This window comes from Chlamydotis macqueenii, chromosome 2, assembly GCF_036417535.1.
Source record: "Chlamydotis macqueenii isolate bChlMac1 chromosome 2, bChlMac1.mat, whole genome shotgun sequence".
NCBI classification, from domain to species: Eukaryota; Metazoa; Chordata; class Aves; order Otidiformes; family Otididae; genus Chlamydotis; species Chlamydotis macqueenii.
Genome location: NC_141557.1, coordinates 5,565,653 through 5,586,498, shown reverse-complemented (window position 1 = coordinate 5,586,498; position 20,846 = coordinate 5,565,653). Strand labels below are relative to the sequence as shown.

The 20,846-nt window shown below is 39.7% G+C and overlaps 1 protein-coding gene across 2 annotated transcripts in view; it reads right to left on the bottom strand.

Moving 5' to 3' along the window:
* The window catches only part of LOC104486892 (sodium channel protein type 5 subunit alpha-like), a 176,026-nt gene extending 156,215 nt beyond the window's left edge, over nt 1–19,811 (bottom strand). The window contains exons 1-5 of one of the 2 annotated variants that reach the window (XM_086741777.1): nt 19,536–19,811; nt 17,712–17,830; nt 12,220–12,309; nt 8,691–8,819; nt 3,814–3,905 (exon numbers count right to left, since the gene is read on the bottom strand). In XM_086741777.1, the coding sequence (XP_086597903.1) occupies nt 3,814–3,905; nt 8,691–8,819; nt 12,220–12,309; nt 17,712–17,830; nt 19,536–19,802 (697 nt within the window). In that variant the 5' untranslated portion in view covers nt 19,803–19,811. The remainder of the gene's footprint in view (nt 1–3,813; nt 3,906–8,690; nt 8,820–12,219; nt 12,310–17,711; nt 17,831–19,535) is intronic. The other variant, XM_086741776.1, reaches the window with a different exon arrangement.
* Nucleotides 19,812–20,846: the final 1,035 nt, after the last annotated feature.

Sequence of the window (20,846 nt, the reverse complement as noted above, 5' to 3'; positions counted from 1 at the left end):
CCATTCTATGATTCTATGATTCTATGAACAGCTTGCCCAGAGAGGTGGTGGATGCCCCATCCCTGGACATATTCAAGGCCAGGTTGGATCAGGCTCTGAGCCGCCTGATCTGGTTGGAGATGTCCCCGCTCCTTGCAGGGGGGTTGGACTGGATGGCCTTTGGAGGTCCCTTCCAACCCAAACTGTTCTATGATTCTGTGATTCTATGATTTCCATGCAGATAAACTATAGTTCAAGATCCTCTGTTGTCACAGGAAGGATTCCTATTGAGCACACTGGGAGTTGGATATGCTGGTAATGGGAGACAATTGAGTGACTTCAGTGGGTTGTTCTGCTGACCATAGTTCCTATCTAGATTGAAAATGAACAAATCCAGTTGCCATGGCAATGTGCAAAATGCTAATTAATAAATAAAATCACTGAGAGTTAAAGGTTTTATGCTCCCATAGAGAAAATGTTACGTATTTCTAAGAACCTGAACATAAGGGATAAACGAAGAAATTTAAAACTTTAAATGAGTCTGGATAAACAGACATCCAGCTACTGTACAAAGCTTATTTTCTCTCAGTGTCATGGGCAACTGGAAAACAGAAATAAATGGATGCGTTTGCTGCAGAAAAGGGAAAATTGAGGGGATCCATGAAGGTCCTCCAGCATGTTAAGGGCTGCCACAGAGGGTAAGGCTCTGACCTGACATCCTCCACAGTGGCTGCAGGGTAAAAAATAATGAGCTGATAATGCACCAAGCGAGTGAGGCTGGATGGGGGTTTGGATTCAGATATGGGACATACAGGAGATCCATGGCCCTGGGAAGCAGGAGGTGCTGGCACGATGGGAACCACACTAAGCCCCTGATCTCCACACAGCTGCTGGTAGATGCTAATATTTGGGTGGCTGAAGCTGGATCTGAACCCATTCTCCCAGGGCAACTCCCAATGGGAAAAGTAATGAGGTGCTGGAACAGATTTCTCGGGAAGATCATGAGACCTCCACCTTTGAAGAGCTGTTAGAACAAGTCAGGTAATAAATGTCAGGCCAGGTCTGAGCTGTACAAAGTGCAGCCTCAGGCCAGGGGAATGGACTCTTGAGAGTTTGGGAGATCTTTTTGAGTCCTGCGCGTCCATGTCCCCTAAATGTCCCCATGTCTGCTTCTGCACTTAGAGCCAGGCACTAAATGTAGGTGAGATTTTTAAAAGCACTAATTGTCAGCTTTCCTAACTCCCTCTGGAGTCAATAGTGAAACTCATTGATTTCAAGTGAAGCAGAACGCCTTTGAAAACCTGCCTCTAAGTGCTTTGCTGGACTGAAGCCTTACACCACTGAGCACTTGGCCTGTTACTTTCGGTAAACAATTTCACTGAGCACACCAAGTCCAAGTACGTTTGTGCAAACATAACTACCTGATGGAAAAGCGTGATCAATTTTATTGAGGAAAAGCTGAGATATTTGCAAAGGAGAACACATCTCAGTGTTCTTCACCCAAGATGTAAAAGAGGAAGCAAAAATAACAACTTCCTTTTCCTCTCTCTAGCAGCTGAACCCAAAAATCTCATAGAAGCCATTAGTGTTCATCACCTTTTCATCTTTAAACCTATTGTGGAAAAAATATTTCATCTCAGCATAAGCCTATAATGTTATAATTAAAACCTCAGGCTGATCTCCAAATAAACCACAGCATCATGCTCAATATTTCTTTTAAAATATGTGTCTGACTCAAAAATGAATAGAATTCACTGAAATTATCTGCTACCATTAAAAAAAAAAAATCTTAGCTGTGTTTTACAGGCAGCTAGATGTTCCTTAGCAATGTGTAGCTCTCCACATCTGTAATTTAAACATACTCAGGGCACAGGTAATCTTGACAATAAAATCTAAGGCCAGGTATTCTATTAGCATATTTTCATGCAGTTAGGTCAGCAAATAATTTAGTTACTAGTACCTAAAAATACAGTTATCAACAAACTAATGAAATAGTCAGTCAGAAATAGAAAAGAGAATGTGATTTATTATGTACTACTGTAATACATAATACTCCTATTTTTTTTTCCCTATTAACCAACAAATGGAACAACTCTGGTTTTAATATCACTGAGGGGCTTTGGTATATTTTCAAATAAAATTTTTCTGAATCTCAATACTCCTTTATTTTCCACTAAAAAACACCAGCCCAAATTTACCATTTCACGTAAAACAAGCTTCTGCTCCAACTCTGATATAGGACAGCAGAAAATTGCTATATATATAACTCAGCAAAATTGACAGGCTTTGCTCTGAAGAGGCTCAAGCTTGAGACAAGATGGAAAGTGAAAAGTGTCCCCTGGAGATGGCTGTCCCTCCAAGTTAGTCTTCAAATCGCTAGCAAAGGAAGATAGGAGACTCTGGTTTTCTTTCTGATTAGCCACTACCATCCCACGTGATCTGTAAAACTGCTCAACTTTCTGTTTCCCAAGAAAAAAAAAAAGAAAACCTTTCTCAAAGGATATCCAATTAGAGAAGACTTAACAAAACCTCTCTGGTTATAGATTATTCTTTTTAAACTTAAAGACAAAAATTAAGACAGGAACTGATTTCAGTGAATACCAGACCTAAAGAATGATCATCTTAAAGTATTCTTTAAAAGTTATATTTTGATATACACTTACTATGAAAAAGTCCCTTGCTCTTTCAATAATTTAACTTATTTTCATCACTTTAACGTTGGAATGAGGGCTCTGATTTCTAGCTTATACTCCGTGTGAGTGCTGTCCCTAAAAGTTTACACCAAAGTATTTGTTTAGATTTAGATTATAGTGTAGATGTGCTAATATGATGGATGGGAAAGCCTTTCTAACCTTAAAGAGCTGTGCATGAGGATCTGAGCAGTTCTCGCGATGTTTTGAATATTTTTGACACGTAATTGCCAACATCTGTTCAGGATTATCACTGATAGGATCTACCATGCATGGGTTTTGCTATCTTGTCTACCTTGTCATGCAGGTTGGAGATGTTAAACACTGAGGCTGAATGAGACCTGTCCATAGACAATGCTTGCCAAGAATTATTGTCATATTGTTTGGTCCTCAGTGGACTGATCTCTGCATAAATTACTTAATAGTAAATATTATTTACTATTTTAAGACATAAACAGAATACATAAAAAGGTACGGAAAAAAAAAAAGAGCTTATTTCACTACCAGATCTGTAGCAAAACACAGATTTTTTTGGTGGGGGGCGAAATCATATGCTTGAAAATGTGAGTTGATGAAATGTTGAACCTACTGAAATCAATGATGAAACATTTACTGATTTCTTCAGGGTCTGAAATTTGAAGTGTTTCTACCACATGCAAATGGATAAACACCATGACAAATTAGGCTATCTCTGCCTGCAGTCTTGAAACCTCAGCTCATAGCACAAATTTAGATTCCTCTGTCGATGCGCTCTTAAACACGAATGTGCATTTTGAGGTCATTAACCTTCCATTTTTAAAAATCAATATCCGAAGACTTTAAAAGAGTTTCATTGCCATTTTCATATGGTTCATGAATGAGTACTTTATGTATGTGAATCACAAGCCACCGCATACCATCGTTCTTATAGTAGCACTCGTCTTAGTGAGGTCTGTAATTTTGGAGGCACTCTAATTCCTTCTGCCCACAAAAAACAGTATTGGAAAAACATATGAAAAATGTATTCTATTGACAGGTCACATTCCCTACATGCCTCCATTTCCTGATCAGTATCTACATTTAAGTCATTTGTAATTACTGTGTTTACTACTGGAAATGGCATGTAGGCTTTAACTGCAGCCGGAGTGTTTAACCTGATTTTCACCTGAAATGACTGAGATTGTTTTCAGCGCCCGCAGTACTCTGAACGTTCGTAAGGCTGAGACATTGCCCAGGTCCACAAATTCAGTTATGTATCTGTAACAAGGGAAAGTCACACACAGACAATGACAAAACACCAGCAAAAAAAAACAACAGTCAAAGGGACAAAGAGAGACAGAGAAAGAATCACTTGTAGCTGAGAGCCAAAACATAAGGATCAGGGCTTCTTACCTGGGATTACTGAAATAGTTTTTAAAGCTCTCAATACCCTGAAAGTCCGAAGAGGTGAAACACTGCCTACATTCACAAATTCTCCTACATACCTGTAGAATTAAGTCACAGTTATTTGGAATTATACAATAGAGTATGAGATTTGTCTGAATGAAGAATGCATTCATACATAGCGGGAGCGAACGCAGCAGAACGAGAGGTGCAGCCACTTTTCAGGCTGTTCTTTGATGCCATTTGTCCCGGGTTTTTAATAGCACACATTATTTCAAATGTTTCTTGAACTATTCAACTTAGCTAATAGGCATCAATTCTTTACAACTACTGGGTGAACTTTGTTACCGTGCTGTTCAGCAATAAATACTTTAAAGATTCTACCATCATGTAGTTTAACAAAAAATTCTTTACATTATAGGAAACATTTAGAGTTATTTTGCTGCTCTTAAAAAAAAAAAAAATCTTCAAATACCCAAGTAATTTTCACATAATAGCTTCTGCAAACTACATATAGGACAACATGGGAAAACATCAGTGCAAATGTTTCTACGGGGTTATTTATTCTAAGATGCCGCACTCTGTAGAAAAGCAGATGTTGGTTTCAAGAGATGCTTACAATTTTATTTTGTTTTGTACATCAAATCCACACCCTTTGGCTGCAGGAAGATGGATTTTGAATGAATACAATTGCAATCCTACTAAAAACTATTTATGATTAAAATACCAATCCCAGCTCTTCATGCCACACCCGTTTTGGTCATCATGGAGACCCATGCCACATCTGAGCAAAATGCTCCCAGGAGGGTCAGTTATGGAGTTAGTTTGGTGTTATCAGTGTTGTACAAAATTTTTTCCTCCAAGTCAGTAAACAGTAAAAGCATGGTCAGCACTGTATCTTCTGAACAAAACAGCTCTTGGACCCCTTAATTTCACTATTAAATTTCTATTCAATTTCATTTACATATTCTAGTTCTTTGAGGCATTTTTTTTTTCACGTTAAGAAACATCTCACCTGGTTATTTTACAAAGCCTGCTTAAATGGACTTTGTGCAAAGGCCTCTGGGGAGGACAAAGTATCCTCTCCATATCTACTAACCCAGATTATAGCCTGGCAGAGCAATATTGCTCCTTCTCTTCACAATCTCATAGGGGAATCTGGGCAAAAGTTTATCTGTTTGGTAACACTTCCCCAGGTTTATTCAGTGCTTCTCTCCCAAACTCTCCTACAGCATGCAAGGGCAGAAAAGAAATAATTTGGGGAGAAGCAATAGCATGGGAATATGGTTTTGCTGACCAGAGTTTTGTAAAAACACATTATTAATATGTGAATGAGCGTATGAAGCAAATACTACTACTGCTTGTTCACCATAGTGAATTAAGATTTATTTCGGCCGTTTCTTGACTGAAATTGCACCAGACCAGTTCCTCCATATCACAGAGTGAGAAGGAACTGGAAGTCCCATCCCAAATTTTCCTGTTAGCCAGGGAATTACTCATTGTCTTTAAGATTTTGGCAAGATGCTTTCCAACCCAGAGTTACAGCTGCCTCTTCTTTGCTTGTTCTGGAAAGTACTTGCTTGCCAGGGAAAGAGTGACCTAAACAACGGCAGTTTCATCATTTCGCCTGAACCCATCCTTGGCCCCGCAGAGGGTCACAGACCATGGCTGTCTCTGCTAGCACAGGGCAGGAGAAAAGCCCTGGAGACCCGTGCCACCTCTTGCTCTCTAGCATGCTATTTAAAACTACTGTCTGTGACTGAATCTGTGCTGTTTCTGCCCCAAAGAGGAGATAAGAAGTTATTTTGCAGTATATATTCCAAGTGATGGTTATTCCACCATCCAGCACTGAAAGGATCAGACCTTCTGTTAGCTCAAAACCCTTGCTCCATCTAGATCTCATGGCCCCTTCTCAGGCTCTCACATTTTGAACAATCTTTGTTTCCAGATACAGAAATACCCTTAGCATCATGCTAGCTACAAGCAAAGGTAACACCAGAGTTACCTGTACAATCAGTCTTATTTTAAATTGCTTGCAAATTGGATTTACATGAAGGATAAATCATATCAGAATAGAAACCATTATCCAACGCTCCGTACTATCTGCTGCTTGCATACTTGGGAAGGAGGTTTCATTGTACATATGAAGATCATATTGCAATCACTTTTAACTCTCTCACTGCTGCCTGTGAGCTCAAGAAAACACTTTTCTATTCCTTTTATATTCCAGAATTCTAATTATTTTACTGTTCTAAAAATATTAGTATGATATGCCTTAAAGTAAGAAAAATAGGAATGGATGATGGATCTGAAGAGCACATCTCTTGCTATAATTTGATATTGAGAAGTTTGATTTTTTGCAGTTGCTGGGCCCCCTGATGTAGGGATTTTCTAACTAGGAGATGAAATGTCATTTGGAAGGAAAATTGAAATGTAGCTAAGAAAAAAAGCACAGACACCCAAGCCTCTCATTAAACAGGCCTTAAGGAAGCTTTCATGAGTCCTTGGGCTGGAGCATTGAGTGGCCACTCAAGTCTAGAAGAATTAGAAAAGTAAAAAGGGGTGTGAGCTCACAACCTCTAGGCACCAAGCCCCTCACCTGCAGGGAGTGAATTCACCTCTGGGCAACTGTCCACTTCAACCTCTGTGCAAATCTTCACGTCCTTCCAGCTCCCTAAGCCCTGAACGCCCAGAGATAATGTGGACAGAAGTTACGGGATATCCAGACCTTGTTCTGCACTGACTGTTCAGACTTGAACTTCAGCGACAGCAAGCGAGATGCTCCCAGAGGAGTTCTGCAGAGCCAGGGGTGATGCCCCAACCCAAGCAGAGAAGATGAAGTGGAGCAGATGGATCACCAAGGCTGCAAGCTATGGCTCATGTCCTTTTCTCTGCTCCTTTCTGCCTTACTGTCAAAAGCCTCCTTCCTGGTGGAATAGAGGGAACCCATGCACAGAATCTCTCCACATTGTGCAGAATTCAGAGACCTGCAAATAAATTCACATCCTAACTCACAAAGAGACGCTTTCACTACCTGTCTGATGGACAGGAGACCAGGCTGTTGACACTCTGTGTTGTTCTGTCCTGCCTCTACATGTTGCAGGAGAATTGCACTTAGCACTGCTCGAGGAAATGTTTAGCTGAGAAAAATGCCTAATGTGTGCTGAGCTCCAAAACCTCCTCCCCATCTGCATGGCATTTTTTCTTTTAAAGTTTATCACGATGGCCAGATGTCAGTTCAGCCAAGTCCATAGGAATGCAGTAACAGACACCAGGATTTGGCCTAGGGCTGGCTTTGATCCAAAGCCTACTAAAATAAATGGGAGTCTTCCCAATGAAGTCCACATAGGTTTTACACATCTTGATGCTGTTCTTCTGATAAATGCTACTAAGAATTGTAGAATATCTCAAGTTCAAAGGGATTCATAAGGATCACCAAGTCCAACTCCCTGCTCCTCACAGGACTACTTAAAACTAAACATATGACTAAGAGCATTGTCCAGACGCTCCTTGAATGTTGGTCCTGATCCCTGCATCCTACCAAACTTTTGCTACCAACTTCAGTGGCCCTCACTGGTGTTTGAACTAAGTTTGTTTGAATATTTTTTACCAATTTTAGTTCCATTCAAATGTCACGAACCCAAGAGTTCAGCTCAAATGTCAGTGCTGGAAGGCTTGCATCTCATCTAAGGCTGTGAATCGTAAGGTTTAAAGAGGGCAGTCAGATCTAAACTAAAGCCAGAACATAATATAGGCATCATTAAGCAGAAAATACAGACAGAATAGATTAAATTCTTCTACAATTAGGAAATGGGGTCTTTCAGGGCATCTCGACTATCTTCCACTTCAAGATGACATGTGCTCTTCAGGTGATTTTCTCTCTTCTTTGACTAGGAAGAAAACCTGGATTTCTAGCTCAGCTGGAGGTACTGACAGTGCCAGTCATCAGCCTTTGGACAGAGCTTGGGTTGACCCTGTGTCTGCTGCGATCGTTGGCTGACTGCTCCCCTACCCCTGTGTATTTTTAGCTGCCTAGATGCCACAAATCCATCAGCTCGTTCAAAGCACTAGAACCCTACATGTCCTGAGTGAACTTTAATAATCCAGGTAGAAGTATACAGCTGAAGGCGAATATCGTGTTGGGGGTCAAATTTCTATTGCCAAGGTATACAATAAGTTTCAGAGGCCTTTACAGTAGTTCCCTATAGTAGTAAAATAGTAATTAGTTTCAGGATGAAGAGGGTTTGTGAAGTGAAGAACGCAAAAACACCTTCGGTGGTGTTATGGATAAATCGGGATTTAAACACATGGGTATTCAGTCACATTTATAACACTTTATTCAAGGGTCTGAAGCTTTCCAAAACTACATTAGATAGGCAAGTATTGTTACAGATAAATTACAAACAGCTCTCTCTGTGGAGCACAGAGGGAGTAAATAATTTCTTCAAAATAGCCTAGTGAATTGAGAGAACAGAATTGAGAATTCCTCTGACTTCTTCCTCTGAAACCACTCAGGAAAAAAACCTCCATCCTAATATACTCCAGCATTTTCTCATTTTCAATACAATTTGAGTGAAAGAAAAGAGAACAGCCAGACAATTTTTTTAAAAATTCTATTGCACATCACTGTCTTGAAAAATATAAAGGACTGCTACTTACGCCATTACGATAACACTGAAATCCAGCCAGTTCCATGGATCTCGGAGGAAGGTGAATTCTGTCATGCAAAATCCTCTTGCCAATATTTTTATCAATGACTCAAAAGTGTAAATGCCAGTGAAAGTGTACCTGGAGAATAAAGTGGCCAAAATAAGCAAGAGCATTAGCAAGGAGTAGACAGCCGGAATGGCAGAGGCACACTCAACTCTACCCGTATGAGACACTCCTGCCCGTCTTGTTGGGGTTGCTCATGTGAGTCATGGCTGGAGCACTGGTCTGTGTATGAGGAGCTTCATGTATGGACCAAGGAACATGTAAGAAATGGCAAAGTGCTCATGAAAGCTGCAGGATGAAGATAATTTTCACCGCCGGATGTACCTTGACAAATCCTCAGTCATTAAGTTGGGGATGAATACTATGCTGCTGGGATTTTCAAAGTTCTGCCTGCAATTGCCAGTGAAAAAGGAATAGATTATGCCACGTTATTTGTTGTTTCTCTGGTTTGAAGGAAGTTGGTTGTTCCACTTCTTATCTCTTCCTGCCCAGGGCATATTGAAGGACAGCAGGTTAAAAAATGTCACCACTAGGTTTTATTAGCTAAAAAGGGTATTATTCCTGCAATTTCACTTGTGTTCACTATCCCTGGTAAATCACACCAGCCCTCAGAATTAAACAACATAATGCTTTCACTGAAATAGAGGAAAACAACTCCTATCTGAATATTCTATGTACTTCTATGTACTAATTTTGACTTGTTTGACAGTAAAAGAGACACGAGGGTGGTTTCTTCACTTAGTAAGATAAGTTGTTTATTACCAACAGCCTCTTGACTGTGATGATCTTGGATAGAACATATTACTTTTTGTAATAAAGATGATACCTGTAATAAAATTTATAAAATGCTCTGTGGAGGACAGTAATGTATTTGACTTATAACATTCAGATCTGTATTCACCCAGGGCTCTACCTACCATCAGAGACATACTCCAGGGCATACAACACCTCTTTGTTAATGTTTCTCCTGGAGACACCTAGCCCCAAATGGGACTAGGTATTCTAGGCCATATCTTAATAAAAATAATAAATGTTTAGTATCCACCGGTGGCACTGCCTACTCCTTTTCTCCAAAGGAAGATGCAGGTGATACCAAAGCCTATTTAAAAAAACAAACAAACATCTAAAATCCCCTAAAATACGAATCTCACAAGTCATGTCAGGGCTTTCACTGGAAACACCAGCTTGGGTTTTCTGTTCAGTCCCTAAACATCAGTGGCTATAATGGTGCCAGCACACACGAAAATTTATAACAGTTGGGATTCCTGTTTGGCAAAAACAAAAGGTGTAGGCAATTAAAGGTGGTACTATAAGGAAGCACTTACGCACTATGCATAAAAAGGAAATGTTTTCTCTTAGCTCTGTTCATCTGATCTGCGACTGTTGGCAAATCTCACACCCTCCTGCCATCGCATCACAGAGGAGGGCTGGCTACATACATTATAAAATTTCAGTATGCTTCACCTTAAAATGGAGATTAGCAGGACTGTTTTTGTGCAACAGTGGGCATTAAATGTTTCTCACATCTCCTCTTTGACCATACACCTAAGCATTATCTGACTTTTCATGGGTCCTATTTAGTTTTGCTCTGATGTCTCAAATATAGGTCACCCGCATGACAGTTTCTTTAAGCATGTGTACTTAGTAATACATGCAGAAAACACATGCAAAGAACTAAAAAAAAAATACTTAATGGTACATAAGCTCATTAAAATGATAAAGCACTTGTATTTATTCAGCATGTCAGATGGTTTAATTGATTGTATAATCATCATCTAATTCCGAACGGATCGGGCAAAGTCCTCCAGCAACTGAACAGCTTCTTTAACAGCAGAAGTCAGGATTTAAAAAAAAAATAAATAAAATTAGTGGGGGTAATTTGAATTGATTTATTTTTTTCAGAAAGGTAAGGAAAATATTTTAAAGGAAGATCTAGACAAATATTTGCACAAGGTTACTCTCGTATCTCCTGTGAGTCTCTGGAACAGCAAAACAAAATGGGTTGAATGTGTCTTTTCCAAATCCAACATTAATCAATTTCAATTAAAATTCATTGGGTTATTTTGCTCCTCAAAAGTACTTGTGTTTGATTTCATTCTGTACACTTGAGGAGGAAAAGCTGCGAGGTATGAGGAGACACAGCAGAAGAGGAAACATGGAAGGAAAAGGATTTACTTCGTGCTGCATTAGTCCCTTTACATTTCTGCTCTACGTTTCTTTCATGCCCTGCTTGATGTACTGGTAACATCATCTGCATCTTCCTGCCTACGGAAGAGACAACAAGCACTTTGATATTTTTCTCCAGAAAGTTTGAATTCCCAGCTGTAGACCCACAGACCAAATTTTGACTCACATGGGTGAGATGTCTGTGTTTCAGCTGAATACTTCATGGCTATGGTACTGTGTGACAGTTTTCAGCAAGAAAAGGACAACGTCAAGAGAAAAAGAAAGTCACAGACATACTTGAGGGTACTACACTATACAGAAATACATGAAACATCCTGGGATTAGGATGTTATTGTGATCAGATGAAATATTTGGATCAGTGCTACCTATAATTAGTAATTTATGGCCTAGAAGATGTGCCCTGCATGATTTTATGAAATCTAAAATAAGGGCACTTCACTGTCTTTCCTTACAGCCCTGAGTAGACCAACCACCAGGCTATGGAGCAGCAGATGGCCGTGTTTATCATATGTCAATCAAAAATTAAAAGTGTGTTCTGATTGGTTCAATGAGCCAAAATAATTGTTTAATGCACTGTAGGTTGATTAGCCTATGCATCTGGTATCTGTTTCTAACAGGAATATTTTAAAGCAACTTAAAGAAATGAAATGGGCTTTCTGAAGCCAGTTAGTCTCTTTCAAAATTAAAAAAAAAACCAAAACAACCTTCAAGTGATATCTTTGCTATTTTTTTCTGAAGGCCTAACGAGCTAAAGAAAAAGAGGAATCCTCATAAAAGTCTTCCCAGACAATTTTATGCTTGCTCATAAAGTATGCCTACAAACTTCTCATGATGCGCTCAATCCAAAAGAAACTTTTGCTTTCAATAAATTTCAGTTTAAGGACAGAACTAAGTATATCCAGGAAGTATTTTTGGAAATAATTCAACTTAAACTCCATCAGCCTATTCTAATGTGTCCAGCCATCAAATCTCTTGCATGGGAACTGTGGGATGCTGGCCAGTTTCAAGTGGAGTTCTCCTCATACATTATTTCATTCAGAGGTAGCATAGCAGGTGCATTTAGCAGTCAGTATGAGCTTGGCAGAATAAAAATTGTTAGTTAACTTACTAAGGGAGTTTTCACAGGCAGCAAACACCCGGCAAAATATTTTGTCAGGACAGATATTATGGTCAGAACTACTGGAAAGAAATTAAACAACAGCAAACAAGATGAACTGAAGAATGTAATAAACAGAAAAAGAAGAATGAGATAAGGACAGGGCAGCTGTGAACCAGCAAGGATACTTACTCAACGTATTTATTCCACGATGGAGTCTCTGATTGTGCCATGAACACACAATTAGTTAAAATAGTGCACATAATAAACATACTGAACAATGTAAATAAGCAAATTAAGGAAAACAACTCATATGTTACGAAACTTCATAAATTTTTGTCATTTCACACAAGAAGTGACAGCTCACTCATAATTTGCAAGATGCCTAAAAAGCACTGTAGACATTTGTTTGCAAGAGCATAAGGAAACAAATAACTATATAAACATAGAAAAAATGAGGGAATCTTCCCTGCTTTTTTTTTTCTTTGCCTACATCTTTTATACATACTTTGTAGAGTAAATAAATATACTGACTCTGCAGTCTTCTTAGAATACAATACTCTAAATTTACAGCTGTGTTGGTCAGCTGACAATGTGCATAGGTGCACAACTTTGTATGAAAAGAGGGATTAGTCTCATTTAAGTATCTACGGAAAAACCCGTGTCTGCAAATTCCCATTTTATTTTGCACCCTGAAACATTTCTCAGGCAGTAGGGCAAGTTATAAATCTCATCTTTCTAATCTCTCTAATGGGCTTGAGGTCTTGCTTTCAGTATAAAGTTTCACCAAAAGCTAATATGAGTTTCAGAGCACTAATTTTAAGGCTTGGTCTGCAAACCCGGTTGGCAAATACGCAGTCTTGGTCTGCAAGGCTGACTGCCTCAGCTGAGGCACCAGTTTCCCTAATTGGAGGCTAAAATGAACCTCCCAAGTGTATAGTCCATGCACTTAGCTCCTAAGCTGAGGCCATAAATATCAAAAGGAGCACCCTAAATCGAATTCCTGAAATTGAAAACATAGTTCACTGAATTGCTCGTCTAAAAGCACATGCCATTTTCTGTAAAAAAATTACAAAACAAGATGGGATTCTCCTGCATAAATAATAGGTCCCACGCTACTGGAGAAAGTTTAAGTAATGAGTTTAAATGGAGAGAAGATACGGCAAAGGAGAACAGCCTACAACTCAGTCAATAGGTTGGGGCCCTTCCCAAGGACGAACAGTAGCATCCCAATGTAAATTTCTTTCGCCTTCTTTAGGAAAAAAAAAAAGTTGTTTTTTATTTTGTTTGTTTCAGTCTTTTACTGATCCTGTTGCTGATTTTTTTTTTTATTTAAGAACAGTGATCAAAGAATATGATTTCAAAGGTATATCCTGAAATGTTTCATGAAAATTGTCCTTTCAGAGAGCCAAAATCTCTGCTGAATACAGAGTGGAATGTTTTCCAATGGGCCACATAAGCAACTACAAGGTTAAATTGGTAGTAACCAACCTGCATATTCCCCAGTGTCCTTGCAGAAAGCAGTAATTGAGCTCAAAGGGACTGCTCACCTCACAAACATTTTCCACTTCTGGGGCGAACACCTCCTGCTGAAGGACTGGGAAGGATATCTGATATCCAGTTGCAGTTTCTCAAATCAGCCTGAGATAGATTTCTAAAAGTTGTGTCCACCTGGTTAACACAACTAGGTCGTAAGCTGCAGCTAGCCTGGAAAACACTAATTAAATTTCCAAATACAGTGAAATGCTATGGAATGTTATGGAAACAACAATTGTAAAACAGAGCGGTATCTTCACGTCAAGGCAAACAAATACTATACTCCAACTGAATTCCAAGCCAGAAAATTCCTCTATAACCACCACAATTTTAGGATCACTGATCTGATTTACACATCCTCGTTTCCTTGTGGTATAAGCTGAATGTAACAGCTTTCCCAGATGCTCACATATAGGCAGGTGTTCTCCCCTTATTGAAACACCAAAGAGAATATAAGAGGGAACACAGGTTGAAAATGTAAGGGAACAGCTTTTGGACATCAAATTGGCTATGAATTTAAACTGACATTCACGACCAAGGGGAAAGCTACAAAGAACATAAAAGAAAGAAACATTTCAGCTGGTTATGCACCAAAGGCAGAGATCTGTGTTAAAAGAAAGAGAAAACAGAAATTCCCGCAGAAAGAAAATTAGCATTCCTCCCTGAAATCTAATGCAATCGTCTGCACTAGAAAAAGTGAGTGATGATGATCTACTCAGAAAGAACAAAGTAAAGGAGATGAAATTGAGACAATCTATATTGGCACCATTGCCTGTTGCCTATCTATCTTAGAACTCCTAGTAATTAAATTTTTTGAAAACCTACTGATTCCTGAGTTGACATGGCTAAACATATCCAGAAGAATGGGTCAGACTCTATTATGGACCACAAACCAAATATACTAAGCGGATCACCAGGATCTTTTCTGCAACAAATTAAAACTATTATTTCCAATTTGAAGTTTAGAATAGGCTTTGAGCAGACTGAGTCTAAAAGTTACAAACTTTATCTTCTGGCACAAAGATAGAGTCAAACAGGGCATACTTCTATTCTAGACTTCATTATGATGGATAATTGTTAATTAGGAGACTGAATACTAGATGCTTTTTAAGAGATCATTGCCAAATTACATATAATACGTGCAAGCAAAGGTTAGTCCCAATCAATACTGTATATAATTGGTGTCATTTTCCCTTACAGAAAGATGTGTGTAAAATGAGATGGGAAAAAAGTTGCAAGCAGAAAATATGAACAAAGATTGGAAATTTTGTAAGATTTTTTTTAATGGGCCAGAATTCATAATTCTGGCATCAAGGAAGGTAATTTTGGCCAAAACCTCATTCTGGATCAGTGACAAACCGAGAGCAGCTATCTATGACACCTAGAAAAACTAGGAATAGCAATTGCTATGGATTTTATACAGGAGAGCAAAGCACCTGGAGAAACTAGGGATGCCACAGAATGATCCTTGGCTTGCAGTCAAGAAGAACTAAGAGGAGTCTTTTAAGCAGAAGGCATCAACAAAATGATAACAATAGTTTAATCTTGTTAATAGGTAGAGATAGTAAATAAAGATGTTAATAATAACTAGATGCAGAAGGCAGAAAGTGTTCATTCAATACTTCTGGTTTGTATTTTATATATATAGAATGCAGCCCTACACTCCTGATTTCCTCTGTGAGAGAAATGGACCAGGGCTTTGTTCTGGTCTGGTCCATGGTCCTTTCACGAGGCTTCCTACACTCTGAAGAGGCGAGATGCCTTGAAGAGGTTTAGGGGTATGTTTTTGACTGAAGTAATTCACATTACTAGGAGGCTGTGGATGTTTTTTCCCTTTAAAGGGTGTATTTTTGAATATCAGACTAATGAGGCTTGGCTAGATGAGCAGTGAACATACAGGATCTCTTCTGCTTGACGTCTCAGAAGAAGAACTTCATATACAGCTACTTAACCAAGAAATGTGACTCCCACAAGCTTCTATGTAGGACAATTTTACTCTGTCCTCTCTCTCTTCTGTTCTACTGTTGGACTTTAAGGTACAGTCAATGACTGGAAATGGAAACATGGCATCTCCTAAAGAAGTTGCTTCAGACACTTTGTGACAGGGCACCATTTGTTAATGCTCTTTTTTTTTGCTTTTGCCCTGAGGAAAATAAAGATTGCTTGTTTACAGTCACGCACAACAATAGAACTGGTTCCCAAATTCATGTCTGTGATAGTATCTCCTTAAGTACTCCCTATTCAGGCTCTTTTCTGGCTAGGATATTGACTGCCTGCTCAACCAGTTGGCCTTTGTGTTTCAGGTTGAAGTGAAAGGTCTTTATGGACAGAAAACAAATCAGTGCCTGATGCAAGAATTTCACAGCTGTTTCACTGGGACTGGAGCTGTTGCCTCCTGCATGTGCTTGATGAAGATGGAGCTGTTGGATTTCCTGATAACATCAACACAAGGTGATAATTTGGGTCTTTCTGGAACTAGAATTTATTTCCATGGTTACCTCCCAATTCCAAAATTTTATGCTTCTTATCTGACTATATTTCTGTTCTTGACACATCTTTCAAATTCACTCCTCTGTGGTCCTTATCCTTGGAAGTAATGTGATAAAGGTTTCTTGCATACTTGTCTTCTGGTTGACTGCTACCAAGGGCATGTAGTTCCTGGGTATTACACATACTTGTGACCTCTTGGTTTCACCAGCCAATGTAGAAGAAAGTGAGCAGAAGATAGAACAGGCCTCCAAAACTGGAGCCAATATTCACGCATGCATGCTTTTTTCTAAGAACTTCAATTTTCAAATTCTTCTCTTAGCCATACCCGTGCAAACTCATTGACCTCACTTAACTTCAGTGGCACTGTGCTGATGCAACCATACCTAATAAACACTGTTGGGCTTTGGGTATGCAGCAGCATGTGCAGTACAGCTTACACGTATAACCTGATCCATAAGCAAATCTCTGCAAAATTCTATTGCATCTTCTTGACTCATATCACATATTCATTTTTGCATAGAATTATTGTTACTACAAGCTTCACCTATTTTTCCTCTTGTAGAATGTCTATATTCTCACTTCTTTTTTGTTTCCCACTGCATGGACAACCCCTGGAAATCTAGTTTCTTTTGCCATTTTTTTTTCCCCTGAAATTAGATAATAAACCAATGATTCTAAGCTGCTACCTGCTTAGTATTTATTAGTTATTTGTGGTGGGCATGAGCATTGCAGACGAGGGATTTCCATCACTAAAACATCACACAAGCATCACAGCAGCATGTGGAGTCTTTAAATTATCACTGCGAGGTCTCCCATGCGCACTGTAGAGAAAGCAGGCAACTAATGAAAAAGGATGTGTTTTCAGTAACGTTCACATAAAGCTGAACATTTGAGTCAGTCTGGTCTTCCAGAGAGATATGACTAGGTCAGAATATAATGCTTCTGTGGGCAGGTTATAAAAACAAGACAAAACCAACCCCTGCATATATATTTGTGTGTATATATATCTTGCATGACTTCAGAACTAGAGCTAGGGGAAATCCGTCATCGCCCTTCCATTGAGGTCTAGCAGACAAGACTTTGCTTTCATTCCTAGCTGGATAACACATTGCAATAAACAAACTAGAAAAAAAAACCCCAACAAAGCAATTTTTGAAGTGTTCTGTTTCAGGAGAGCAAAAAAGTTCAGCTCTGAAGCAGTTCAAAATGAAATTATATCTGCATATGGTGTCAGAGTCTGGTGGGAGAGGTTGCTTAAGTGCCCAGCAGCATAGCTGTCCATCAGTGTCGATCTCCCCAGGTGTGCTCCAGCCTCCCAGTTCCCTTCCTTTCTAAGGTGCTACTTCCAGTTTCTTGCACTGACTCTTTACTAAATGTGATCAGGCCCTTCATACCCTTTAAACTTGAGTAAACTCATCAGACTCTCCAGCGCAGTTCACATTATCTGACGCCAGTAGTATAATACAGTCATTTTCATAGCTCATGTAACAATATAAAATAAAACAAACCACGAATCCAAGCATGTTTCTGCTTGTGCAAGCAAATTCATCCGAAAGATTTAAAACAACTTCACGTAATAAAACAGTTTCTAACTTCCATCCATCTGTGTTTAAAAACCATATAAAATACATGAGGAGGGAAATCGACAGAAAGGATATGAATGTACCAAAATTTTAATTGCTGTTCTTCTGATTGGATGGAAAGGACTAAGTATGTACAAGGCAGGAGTGGCACTAAATCGAAAGATTGTCTTCCCTTTGTTCAGTACTATAAATGTCTGGAAAAAAAAATAGAAAATGAGAACATTCAGTATCTGCATTCCTGCTCAGCTTTTCCCAGCCCATGTCCCATTTGGAAATTCCTGCCAGTATCCCATATTTCTTCCCCACTCCCTCTGAGACCCCAAAATTCCTTTTCACTCAGTGAAGAATTTTGTCCAAGACCCTCCCAGCAGAGCTATTGCCTGTCCTACTGCAATACACGAACTACTTTTTCTTCCTTCATTCCTTACAGGAGTACTCTGTACCATCACCTCCACCATGGGGCTGCGAAGAGAGCAGAATCACCTTTAAAAATTAAAAATCATCTGGAGACAAAAAAGTGGTGGAGAGACTTTTATGATGCTCTTCTTCCCAGGTGCTGGGAACCTTACTATGTTGTTAATCCATCTTCCCTACCTTGAGCATTTTATTGCTCTCAGTCAATGTGTTTGTCTCACCAAGAAGCTGTGTGAGGCACAGCTCCACAGCAGGATCTGACCCTGGCACTGAGGCACTGCCCTTGTACTCAGGTTAATATGGGCGAAAGAAACAGATACTGTGAGTTATCTTAAATATAAAGCAAGGTGAATTAGATGCTGACCCACTTTACAGAGCTCTGGAGATGACCCACCATGCACAGAGGAACTAATATTCACTCAAGAGACAGGATCAGGACAATCAATAGATAAGCTAAAAGCAACTCACCCACCTTGACCTTCACGACACTAAAATTGCAAATCTATACCCTGCTGCTTGTGCCTTCAGATAGCAGGCAAATGTAAAGGTAAATTAATTTTGGGCTTTCCAGGTAAGTAATCTATTTGTCTTTATCCATTTGACTTTTACTCTGTAGCTGTTGCACCTCTTTCTAGACTGTTTTTATATAAGTAGTGTTGCGGTCATATTAATTCATTGTTTACAGGAAAAAAAATACCCCAAAGTCTGGCACATCAGTACCTGAAAGAACTGGAAGCTGCCTAAAAATACACTGTGCTTCCAAGCCTTATTTTGTCCCCCGTGTTGCGAAATGTTTGGAAAGGGGAATGAACTGTAGTAAGCAACCAGCCCAGCTCTGCTGTCAACAGCCTTTTGACAGAAGCTGTTTGCGCTGTCATGGCTTTTGTCCAGCCTACACGTGATTCCTCGTCAGGTGATGCTCACTTTGGGACGAAGCTTACACTTCCGCAAAGTGCCAGCATTGCACAAGCTGCTCACACCTCCCTTGAGCTCTATTTTCTTCATCTTTAAGGGAGTTGAACTATCCCTCATCAGGCAAAGGACCGCTGCTCTCCTGGAAGGGCTGTGGAGGTGCCTCCCGCTCTTATGCAGAGTGCTAGCGCAATACCCAAGGCACCCAGAAGCCCTTAACATTAAGGGGCTTAAGAGATAAACAGACCTGTGAAGAGTCAAGGCTCATGCGGAAGGCGAGATAGGGCAGACAAGAACCTCTGGCTTCTTTTAACTCAGCTAGTGCTCTGCTCTTTTTAGACACCGTATACTCACACTCAGGCTTATGTGAAAACGCCCAAGTTTTAATTAATGCTTTTTTTCTCTCTTGGCTATCCTGTTTAGATGCTTTCTGGGAGCCCTGCTCATGCCAAAACTCTGACCCTTAATCTGGAAATTTTTTTTTTTACTGGCTGTAAAAAGACAAAAACCAGAGCCCTCAAAACAGAGACAGTGTTTTATGCTTAAGGAGCAGGACGGCTGGCCGGTGCTCACCTTACGATCATTGTAGAAAGGGTCAAGGTCCTCCAACGGCTCCCCAATGAGCTCTGGAGGAACAGTCCCATAGATATCAGGCAGCTTCTTGCAAGCTTGCAAGTCAAACTGAGGCTGAGGTTTCTCTTCTTCGCCCAGCTGCTCTCTGTATTCCTGCTTTGCATTCCTTGCGAGCTTCTCCGCAATTCGTTTCTCGATAGCAGCCAAGGATTCAGGCGTGAACCGGTGGAAGCTGTTAGTACCCGGTGGTAACAAGAAGTCAGCCATCTTTTCATCCTGCTTTGTCTTTACTGGTCTTTACTCCTAGTAGTGGAAAGAGCTGAAACAAAAGGTACCAAAGGTTAGTGACAGAAGCAAAGCAAGAAGAACAACAAGCAAGAAAGCCATCAGAATGATAAAAGTAACCCAAAAAAAACTTGTAGACTATGTATTACGAGGAAGCCCTTTATCTGTTTTTATGTGGTTAGTAGAACATCAAGGAAAACAGAAATGATTGAAACTGTAATTTCAATCAGTAATCACTCGTGATCAGAACTCAAAAAGACTTTGTAGATAGAAAGTGGAGTATTCTTAAGTTTTTCTGTCACTTGGGATCCTAAATTCAAACTAAGGAGTAACTTAGATTCATGTAAGCTTAAATTTCATTGAAAGTCACGTGGATTTGGATTCCTAACTAATTTTTGAAAATGCAGCTCTGGGAGTGGATGAACAATGTTCCTAAGATGACTGCAGGGCAGATTTAAATCAGCCCATCTCCGGCCACGTGATGCAAATTGTAAAAATGCCCCAGCTGTTCTATTCCAAATTTAAAGAGTGAAGAGTCAAGTTTGGATTCTTAAATTACATAGAAATTCTTAATCTCTGTCTTAGGCTTCTGCAACATAATGTTTATTTTCTTTTGGGACAGGAACTACCGTCTTCAAGATATCTGTCAAGACTTTCGAGCATTTTCTTCTCCACACCGTATCATCTGAAGGATGCTAGAAGCCCAAACATGCCTGGCCAAGCCCTGGGACCTTCATGAAAGGCCTCCAAGCTTCTGAGATACTGAATAGCCACTGCTGCTTGTTCGTCACAGCTGAAAACCAGGCTCCCTCCATCCAATACCAATTTGAACATCTAACCCAAACCTGTGAGGTCTGACCATCTTGAGTTGATGGTGCTTCACTGCTAACACTTCCAATCCCTGCCTGAATGAAAACAAGTGAGAATTGCCACATCTCTTCCACTTACATGAATAAAGCCAAGCGTGAAAAACACAGCAGAGCAAAAAGCCTTCTTGTATCTGCACTGAACAACATGGGTAACTGT